The sequence below is a fragment of the Aplidium turbinatum genome, chromosome 14, assembly GCF_918807975.1.
Source record: "Aplidium turbinatum chromosome 14, kaAplTurb1.1, whole genome shotgun sequence".
NCBI lineage: Eukaryota > Metazoa > Chordata > Ascidiacea > Aplousobranchia > Polyclinidae > Aplidium > Aplidium turbinatum.
Window position 1 is genome coordinate 11,357,701 of NC_137485.1, and position 10,608 is coordinate 11,368,308.

The window sequence follows — 10,608 nt, forward strand, 5'->3', positions numbered from 1 at the left end:
TTGTCAACATCCTGGTGGTGAGTTTTACGGGTGGTAAAAGAACAAAAAGAAGCATTGAAGGCCTAACTTTGTAAAACTTTTGAGTTCTATCCAGCACGGCGTTAGTTTTTGACCTAGTGCTATGGCACTACTAAGGAAGAGCTGAGTTAAACAGGGGCATTCTTTGGTTTTAGGTCATCATCCTACTGACAACGCTTTTACATATTGTCTTCGTAAAGGGTCAAAGTGGAATATTCTATCAGGAACGTTAGCCTTGCAATTAACGTTGGTTTCCGAAAAAACATGGTACTAAAAAACAAAACAATATTTAAGCTGTGGTGGTTTTTCTAATGATTTCTACCCTCAGATAATGCCTAAAAGAGAAATTCGAATCAGCTTCAAAGTTAAACTGTTGGATAAGTGAATTGCGTGAATCCAAGCCATCTCGGTCAAGATCGCATGAAAAAAATATTCAAAACAAACCCCTCATGTCACAAGGTGAAAAACGTTTTATTGATTTGAAAAATAAACTAATACATGTTGATTTCTAGTTTGGAACTTCTGTGGTTATGGCAGTGAGGAAGAGCTCTTGAATTTATTACATCACGTTACTAAAGTACATACTTCAAATGTGATTATCTCACTGTTTTGAAGTACTTTTCTCTAATGTAATAAAAGAACAAAACCGGATATTTCCAAAAGCTTTCAAAAGCTATGTTATGTTCAATTGTAAGACAACGTATTCGAGAATAGTTTTGATAACATATTTGCAAGATAACGTGTTGGCATCTACCAACAGGATGTGAAATTCTTTTGACAATAGTTTGTTGTGTGACAACACCAAACTTGGAAAATGTAAACTTCTTGAGTACCGTATAGTATAGAATAGAAAGGGAATTTTAAGTTTAAATGATTGATTTGCCCCGAGTGGTTTTTGTGAGTGTGATAGGTTATTGTGAAAACTAGGATCAAAGTATCACGAAAATTGTATAAGGTTGGAAATATAATATGTATGACTACTGTGTATAAACACTTTTTTATTCCTAACTTGAAACATTAAAGTGCATTGTATTCAAGTCAGGAGAATTGATTATTATTTATTTCCCCAATGCTTCAGATTATTTTAATGCCTGAATCTTCGGTCAGGTTTATGAGTAGCAGCCTAAACAAGAAATCTGTTCGAAAAAGATAGCTTTAAATAACTGTTAGTTCTAAACTACGTCTTCAAGTTAAAACCAAGTCTTTTGCATGACAAAAAGTTTGTATCTCTACTGCAGATTAGTGTTACGCTCAGTAAAGGGGCATCGCTCAGGTAGGCCAAGCTGACAGCTAACGCTAAGATTTATTTACGCAAGCAAAAAGCGATGGACACTTTATATCCCCGAATAGTTCAAATTGTCGTCTTTCTGGTAGCAACAAATGGAGTCAGATTTAGTTTCGCACTTGATCTCACAAATCAACCAATAAAGCAATGCCCGAGCGTATGTGTCTGTGATGGCGCAGAGAAATTTGTTATTTGTGAAGAAAAACACCTTGTTCGAGTACCCTTGCCTTTACCAGATGGAACAAAGCTGTTGGGTTTACCAAAGAATGTATTTACCAGTTTATCTGAGAAATCATTTGAAAAGCTTCCCATCAACTCGACGTTGGAATCGCTACTCTTATATGACAACATCATCAAAAAGATGTCTGCTTACAGCTTTCACCAATTGACAAACTTGAAGAATCTATGGTTGTTCGGAAATCAATTAACAGACTTGAAAGCTAATACCTTTGCTGGGTTGACAGAGCTTCAAAGTCTCGATTTGAGCCGCAATCAAATAAGCAGAATTGAAAGCAACGCATTTGCCGGTTTGAAAAATTTACAAGTCTTGCATTTGTTTGGAAATTTACTCATCCATTTGCAACCGAATTCTTTTTATGGTTTGGATCATCTGGCAAATCTAACACTGGGCAAGTTTTAAAATATAAGCTATGCTGTTTGTATTACAAAGCGCACTTTTTATTTGCAATAACACATTTTTGATTTATGTTATAATTAATCAAAGAACTGCTGACGTTTTAGATGCAATAATCTGTTTTGCAGCGCAAAATAGATAAAATGACTATTTTGATCAAAGTGTTTGAATACGAAAAAAGCATGCAGCCTAAATTTAAATGTGATGTACTGTATAAATTAAAGCTTTGTGAAAATTATATGAGTTTAATTTTATAGCAAAGAATAAGAAAAATATTATTTCTGAACAGATCAAAGCGTTTTTAAAAACAAATTAAGTCAAAAAATATTTAGTCTGTTGTTGTCAAAACTTACAAACAGATTAAAAGTACCGCAACATATCTAAAAACACAGTTGCATTTTGCGCGCAATTAAACATAAACTCATTTAAAAAGTTTGAACTGTAATAAAAAGTTACCAACTGTCTGCAAATCTTTGCTTTTTACAACCTTGTAGATTAGTGACAAAATCACATTCAATTGAAAAACAATTTTATGATTCGCAAATAGTTTTTTTTTTTTCTGAAGCAACTCTTTTTATTTATTTCTGCAGGGGACAATTTGTTCGAAGAAATTCCGACCGAAGCTTTTACAAATGTAAAAAACTTGACATCGCTTGAAATCTTAAACATTCCCGTTAAGGAAATTAAAGCCAGTTCGTTTCAACACTTAAGAAAACTTGAAAAGCTTCATATTGGTGACTGGCCGTTGCTAAGAAGAATAGGTTGGTGAAATGTAGGCTAAGCTTATTGTGTATTGGTCTAGTTTTAGTTCAGCATGTAGGCTACATCAGCCATTATGAAAAAAAAGCAATTGAATAAGAAGATTATTGAATAAACAATTGAATGAACAATTAATTATCAAAATAAAAATTGAATAATAAGAATTGAATAATAAAATTTGAAAAATAAGATAACAAGTAACCGTAGTTTAGTACAGGGGCTTTTAACTGGGGGTGCGAGAGCTGTTCTTAGTCGATGGGGAAATACTAAAATATTAGGGTTAGTTAGAAGGAATAATTAGAGAATCAGGACTTTCCTGCCTGCTTCAGAGCCTGGTGCACACATGGGCTACAAGTAGAGGCGAAATAGAAAGAGAATCAGTCGCAAAGGAAATTCAAATGTAAAGTTGTCACTATTTTTTTAAAAACACAAAAATTTACGCTCTCTGTAATCGTCAAAAAATGTCTACGTATTTTGGTTGAAAAAACTCTGATCACAAAAAGGTCTTCACCTCGTATACAGAGCCATGGTCTACTATAGATCTGCAAACACTCAACAGGAAATTTTTTTCTGAATTCCCACAGGTTAATCTGCCACTTGGTACAACTGACAGGGGATAAAGGTAAAGAAGAACTTTTAGATTGTAGTGACCCTAGTTATTGTTAATATTTAAGTCAAAGTAGTCTACCAGTCGTGTAGATTAAAGTTAAGGCCAACGACTTTATTTCAATATGGTGTAGCAGTATAGCGTATCTCACCTAACACCAACCGCTGAGTATTCCACAAAAAAATCAACAATCTTCATTTGTTTGCGCATTTTTCAAACAATTTAAGATACGAAGTAATTACATCGCCTTCTAACTTTCCTTCTGCAAGGTCTTTACCCATCAGACATTTGTCTGGATTGCTTATGCTAAAATGATCTTTACTTAAAATTGGTGATAAGATATGTTTTTTAGCGTTTGCTCTAACATACAGTATGTTATGTCAAGCCACAAAAAGTAGGTACTAAGGCTAGACGAGGCCGCACACATTCTTCTTGTGGGCCTCACTTTGGACACTCCTGGTCAAAATCGCTCAGATGCACTAACTTACAATATGTAGGCTACCTGCGTTTGCCTTCAAGGTGACCGATTTTAGTCAATTGCAAATTCAGATTCAGCGGCATTTTCTGAGTTGTTGTCTCTGACGTACTTGTCGTTGTACCGTTGCAACCTGAAGACCGTGCCTTCTGAAGCTCTTTCAAGCTTGACGTCTTTAAAAGAATTTCAACTCAGTAACAATCCACAAATAGGAAGGTATGAAAATTGAAATGGTAGTGAGCGTATATCATTAAATTAGTTCTCTGCCTCTAAACAGGCCATTGCTTTTTTTTCTTTTTTTTACATCCATATTATTGTATTCCATTTAATTTCACAATAATTAATGCCGTTCATAACAAAATTTAATGTTTTGAATATTTTCTGCTTTTATACCTTTCATGTCCAGCCTACCTTCATTTTGTTTTCATTTTGCACCTTTCATACAGCTTTTGTTTACATTCTTTAGTATTCTCTCATGCCTAGTAGGCTAATATAGGTTACAATACACAAACGTATTGACTGAAGTGTAAAGAGTATTTTATACTATTTATGAGAGTCAGAAAACTTGTACAGTAGCCGATGCTTTCTGCAGGCTACAAATTTATTTATTCATGTGGTTTAGAAAATACTCTATAGGCCTACTAAATTATAAATAGGCTTATACTGCTATGCTATAGCCTATATATTCCCAGTTCCATATAAAATATTTGAAAGTTTATTTTATTTTTGCAGCATCGAACGAGAACACTTTAACGACTTACATAACTTAGAACATCTATATATTTCTAACATCAGTATTCACTCGTTGCACGAAAGCCCTTTTCAACTCCTTACAAAACTCAAAAGCTTGGATTTATCTGCAAATAAAATCACAAACTTGCCAAGCCATATTTTCTTGCAGGTAGTTTTACTATTGATAACTTTAGGCCTACTATTTTTTTTATTTAATGTTAGTGAGAAAGAAGCAGCATTGAAATCCAAATGGAGCAGGAGCTGGAGCCAGTTGTTTGAAAAATAGCTCCGGCTCCGATGTGTGTCATAAAATACTATGCTACTATTATTGGCTGACTTCACATAATTTAACAGCAACCCTTCACAATATTAAGAATTATTGCCTCTTTGGCGCCACCTTTTCCAACTAACCACGATGCTGGGGATTTGACAGCAGAGCAGTCACATGTTCATAGCTGCAACCAATGGTACTGACTATTACTGACTGACGTTCATCCTTAAACCTCAGTTTTTTGACGTCATGGAGCCGGAGCTAAAGCCGTAGCAGTGGTATCAATGAGCTCCGGAGCTGGAGCTAATTTATGATAAAAGAGAGCTCCGGAGCTGGAGCAATTTAACATTTACGCCTGCTCCAAAGCCCTGGTTCAGACCATGCTGGTATCACAATAATTTAATGTAGCCTACTATTGGGCGCTTCACTATGGCAAAACTAGGCTATGTTGCTTTGGAGTACTTCATAATATTGATGTAAAACTACCGTAGACCTCACCTTACTTATAAAACGATATGCTTGCAATGGTCGCCCAGATACGTGAAGCTTATTCGTAAGCTTACTTTTTAACCAGCCTAAGCCACTTTTAACCAAAAAAAACGAGCGAGCGATTTAGCATTATAGAATGAACATATTACGCGTTATTTATTTTTATGACATTTGTTTACATTTTGAGTTGTACCATTTAGGCTTATATGCAAATCAAAAACGCTTGTCGTAGAAAAAACTTTTCTTTAAGATAATAAAGATAGTTTTAATCACAGTATTTTTACAGTTGGAAAATTTAAGGTTACTAAACCTTTCGCACAACCATATTGAGGTGATATCACAATCAGTTTTATTTACACTTTCAAAACTCAACGTTCTCGATCTGAGTGGAAACAATTTGATTTGTGATTGCGACATCAAATGGTTGAAGTCACTGCAGGTATGTTTTTATATATAAATCTGCTCACAACATGTTGCCTGATAAATTTTCCAAATATTTTAAAAATCTAAATGAAGTTCATCACCGCAACAAATTGTAAATCCAACACAGACAAGAAAAAAAGTTGAATACTTAGCTGCAAAGCTCTGGAGCACCATTTTCATGGACCTTAAAACCAATACCTTTACTGTAGATGTTTCCAAACCAAAAAAGCACTTTCTTAAACAACTGTTATTTTCCATTCATCAAGTGCTGGCATTTGCACAACAATTTAACCTCTTAGTGTAATTTATTAAGAATTGATTTTGCTATAGTAATAGCATTTTAAACAATACAAAAACTAGGTGTGGCAATTGTACTTACTATCTTGTTTAGCCTACCACCACCTCGCTGCCTGTTCTTATATCTAACTTTGTTGGTTTGTTTGCCGTTTTGCCTCTTCTTTTTGTAGTTTTTTTTTTATTTGCATGAAGTGGCACCTGACTTCGTTGAACCTGTGGTCTTTCACTGTCATCTTAGTACCAACACCATATTGAATGTATTTATTTATGTAAAATTACAAAGTTATATAAATATAATTACCAAAATAAAAAGTACAAAGTGATATACTGCAATGCGGTTGAAGGCAAGAAGAAATGAAACACACGTTATTTTAAGATTTTAGATCTTTGATCTATTAAAAATTGTTGGCCAATTTTGTGCTATTTGAATTAAGTTTTGTGAGCATAGCATAACTCATGATAAGATTGATTTATCCAATAACTGGATATTTTTGCCCAAATATTTTTACAAACTATACTACATTAGTAAGATACAAAAAAAGCAAAAAACATGATAAGGTTATTAGAACCCTGCAGGGTTTCCAAATTCTGCCGATGAAAAAATGTAGGCTAGTGTGTATATCCGAATGAATGGCCTATATGTAATAAGCTTACCTCAGTTCGCCAACTGTGCTCTTTTACACTTACTTTTTGCAGTTGTGGAATTGAAATTTATCATTCTGCCCAGATTGCAATACCACATACAATAGTTTCCAAAATCGATAATACATTTTACATTTATTGGAAAATTTTAGTGTATCTCACCAATTACGGAAAGTTTTTCAACTGGTGAGACGTTAATAAAACATCATAGCAAGATTAATTTCCCCAAATAGGACTGGACATTTTTACCCGAATTTGCGACGTTTTTTGTCAGCGGGAAGCGATTCCCCTCTGCCCCGCCATCTCTTGCGGCTATAGAGTCTGAATATAGGCAAAGTGTTTATTCAAAAATGGCATGCACATTTTCTGAAGTATCAATGCAAACAGCTGACTTGTTTGGGATTTAATTTCAACTCACTTAGGGTGATGAACTTTTATGGCAAGATGTTTGATAAAAGAATAGTTTTGTGACGTCAAAAACTAATAATTTTCTGAATGTTTCGAACAAATCAAGACAAAAAAATCTTCGTATTAATTTTTCTTATTTTACAGGAAATTAAAATTCGAGAACATTTCACTCTCAAAGGAAAGTGCAGCGACCCTATCAAATACAATGGCACAGATATCGTGGTTCTTCCACCAAGGAGATTTATTTGTGAAGCTCCTTTGTTTTCTGACGAGCAGAAGTTGGTGTCAGTAACAGCAAAGGTAGGAAGCAGGGCTTGGCTTCCTTGCTCTCCTGAACAGGGGGTCCCTTCACCAAAAGCAACATGGAGGTTGCCAAGTGGAAAAGCTGCAGAAGAAAGTAAGGTAGTGTGTATACATTTATCATCACTATGTCAACGATAATGGTCTATAACAGAGTATCCTCAATGGAAGCAAGCGGAGGAAATGTAGACCTACACTTTAACGATGCAAGATCAGTTCAAAAAGTAAATTTTTGTTTATTTTGAGATTCTGGTGCGTTTCGAATGGATAACAAAACGAAATGAATTGACACTCAAAAACGAAATTCCTCTCTAGAAAAGCATGTCGAAACGGATACATTTTAAGGAATTTTGTTTGTAAACAAAGTATTTTGAAATTTCGAAATATCTTTGTTTCGTACAAGCCTAATCTAATAACACTGCTGTGCTTCATGCGGTATAGGCAGTTTCAAAAAAAAAAGTTTTGCGGCCTCGCAAATTTAGTTCTTAGCTCAGGTGGGTAAAATGATGAATCTCTCCGTCTACTTTGAAACCTTAACGTTTGTTCCGATCATGGGCACATATGTACCGTACGAAGAACTATGAAGCAGTGGGCCTATAGTGCAAGTAGACTACCGTACGGTTAACAAATTTTCTGACACTCTCATAAACTAATTTATTTTAAGGGTGCATCTCATTCTAAATAGAACCAATTAGTGACACTGTACTTTACAGCATTCCAAAAATTTACGAAATGGAACACTTTTCATTAAAGTGGTAAAGCCAAACGACTATGGAATTTACACATGCATGGCTAAGAATAAATTTGGAAGTGCAAGTAATAAAGTTATACTTGAAGAAATCTTCCACCCAAGTAAGTTTTGTTGTAGAATGCATATGTGAAATGGGTAGCTTATCATTACAAATTCAACTTTCATGTAGCCCAGGGGTCGGGAACCCATGCCTCGCGAGCCATGCATAGCTCTTGTGATGACGTCATCTGGCTCGCAGAAAAATCAAATCTTCTAAAGTTCAAATTGCGAATGTTTATCTTAACATTTCATTATAATTTAGAGCTGAAAATACGCTCACAATGGACCAAGTTAAATGTAATTTTTTTAATTTTTGTTTGTCGTATCCACGCTTACGCCCGGCGGTTGAAGATTTAGATTAAGTGGACGGGAAGGCAAGGAAGCCAATTTTCGTGTCCACCTTCAGGCATGCCTTTAAGTGTCCTGCCACAGACACAGCCGCATGCTCTTGAGCGGTGTCGAACCGGCGCCCTTTCGATTGCCGTTCCAGTGTTCTCACCACTCGACTATGCAGCCGACATTTTTCTGGTGAAGGATGCATTGCACAGACTCTCGCTGTTTTTCTCGGCTTCAGCGAAGACACTTTTACAACTTACCAACCGCTACTACACGTTAGTTGTATCAAGTGTTAAAGCATTAGCCTATATGGCTTTTACGAAAATACATTTCTAAAAATGTAGCTTTCATTGCTCTCATACCTAAACGGTTTCCGACCTCTGCTGTAGCCAGTGGCGGCTCGTTCATAAGGACTGCAGGGGTTGCAACACCCCCAATTGTTTGTTTTTTTAGAACAAAGCAGCATTATTAGCAGAAAGCAGTATTATTCTACCCAAATCAATTAATTGGCTAACTCTAATTATATTTCCTTCTTTCATTGTTCGAAAATACCTTGTTTGTATGAATTAATCCTGCGCTGCACTGCAGCGCAGCTTAGGCTAGTCTAACAATAGGTAAAGATGGTCCCATACTTGATTCAAGTGTCAGGTATGGAAAGATAGGGTTCTCATTGTAGGCTACTAAGCCTTCGGCACTAAAAAGGGTAGGGTGGTCAGTTCCTTTCTCTCAGCCGCCTTTCCTGCAGCAATTATGCCCACCCAATTTATTACACCCCATAGGTTGAAGTGAGCGGTGTTTTCAACATATCTAACAATACTCACTCTCTAGTTCTCAAGGTAACAGTAGGCTACTCAGGAACGTCTTTTACAGTTCATGATACTTCTAAGAGACAAACCTCAAAGGTGGTAATTGGAGTTCTTGTGACGTTTGGTGCTTTTCTTGTTGTTGGAGTTGGTACTTTTTTTCTCTACAAAAGAGGATGGATCTCCCACTGCAAAAAAAGTTTAAATTACGGTTAGAATATTTTTTCTATGTTTGATAGGATACGTTAGCATATGCAGCCTTTCAAGATAATTTTATAAGGTTGATAAGCTACGTTTTAGTAGCATGCGTGCCATGTTTATTTACTAGTAACGTATTTAGAAATAAAATTTTAGGAGAGTAAGAACAATTGTTGAGGGAGTGGCAAATATTTTTTGTTTTGTTTAACAGTATAGCAGAGTGAAACTAAACATAACATTTATGAAACGTCATTCAACATGTAGCCTACCGGTACGCCTACCGCAGTAAAATGTCATTAAAATATTTTAATAATACTAAAACATATTCTGGGGTTCGGATGGATAATATTTTGTGGGAACGGTTGTTCCATCAAGCTCCCCTCCCTCGTGGCTACGCCCCTGATGCGTAACTTACCTATTTACTTCGCATGTTTTATGTTTATTGCAGATGCTTTGACTGGTTGTAGTGAAGCGCGTTTGCCCATGAAGAATAGTTGGAAGATGCATTGATGTTGCTTCTGCTAAGCAGGGCCTCCGAGAGAAGTCAGCACTGGTCGGGAAACAATACGAAAATTGGGCCCCATAATTATTTTTTAGCAAATATACATCTAATTTGTATCTTGCGTTGCATGTTCGTGTTAAGCTGAAATTAGCCTACTTTCTTCAGCATGAAAAAAACTTCGTTCAATGTAAAAATTATCAATAATCACTGGATTACACTTGCAGCAAAAATGCCATTGAGGCAAACTATTTTGTCTAGAAAGCTTCGTAAACACACCATACAGGCAACGAAAATAGTTCAACCAAACATTTAATTCAGGAGTGTCCAAACTTTTTCCCCACGCGAGCCAGATTTGATAATAAGTGTTCGCGGGCCAACAGCCACAATAATTTTTCTGAAAACTGCAAGTTGAATTTATATGATTTTTGTGTGTATGCACTCTGCAGGCCAAAAATAACACATTGTATAACAACAGGCGCGGGCCATACAAAAACGTCTCGTGGGTCGGAGTTGGCCCGCGGGCTGGACTTTGGACATCCCTGATTTAATTCAACCCTTTCTGGACTTTTTGCAATTCAAAGTTACAAATCACAGCATCAAATGATAAAATTTTGCGACATCTGAATTGATGCACAACAT

At 35.8% G+C, this 10,608-nt stretch overlaps 1 protein-coding gene across 1 annotated transcript; it reads left to right on the plus strand.

Annotated features, from left to right (window-relative positions):
• Positions 1–1,285: 1,285 nt before the first annotated feature.
• Positions 1,286–10,155, plus strand: LOC145783429 (uncharacterized). Its single transcript, XM_082595304.1, has 9 exons — positions 1,286–1,932; positions 2,528–2,698; positions 3,853–3,994; positions 4,511–4,679; positions 5,557–5,709; positions 7,185–7,442; positions 8,054–8,192; positions 9,337–9,480; positions 9,916–10,155. Exons 1-9 carry the CDS (start codon positions 1,344–1,346, stop codon positions 9,975–9,977), a joined length of 1,827 nt encoding a protein of 608 aa, XP_082451430.1. The 5' UTR covers positions 1,286–1,343; the 3' UTR covers positions 9,978–10,155.
• The last annotated feature ends 453 nt before the right edge of the window (positions 10,156–10,608 follow it).

What these genes read in the sequence shown, in the direction of transcription:
- LOC145783429 (XM_082595304.1), top strand. Translation starts at nt 1,344, where the DNA reads ATGGACACTTTATATCCCCGAATAGTTCAAATTGTCGTCTTTCTGGTA. An exon ending in TCTGGCAAATCTAACACTGG is followed by an intron (nt 1,933 to 2,527) that starts GCAAGTTTTAAA and finishes TTATTTCTGCAG; the next exon opens with GGGACAATTTGTTCGAAGAA. An exon ending in CAAGCCATATTTTCTTGCAG is followed by an intron (nt 4,680 to 5,556) that starts GTAGTTTTACTA and finishes GTATTTTTACAG; the next exon opens with TTGGAAAATTTAAGGTTACT.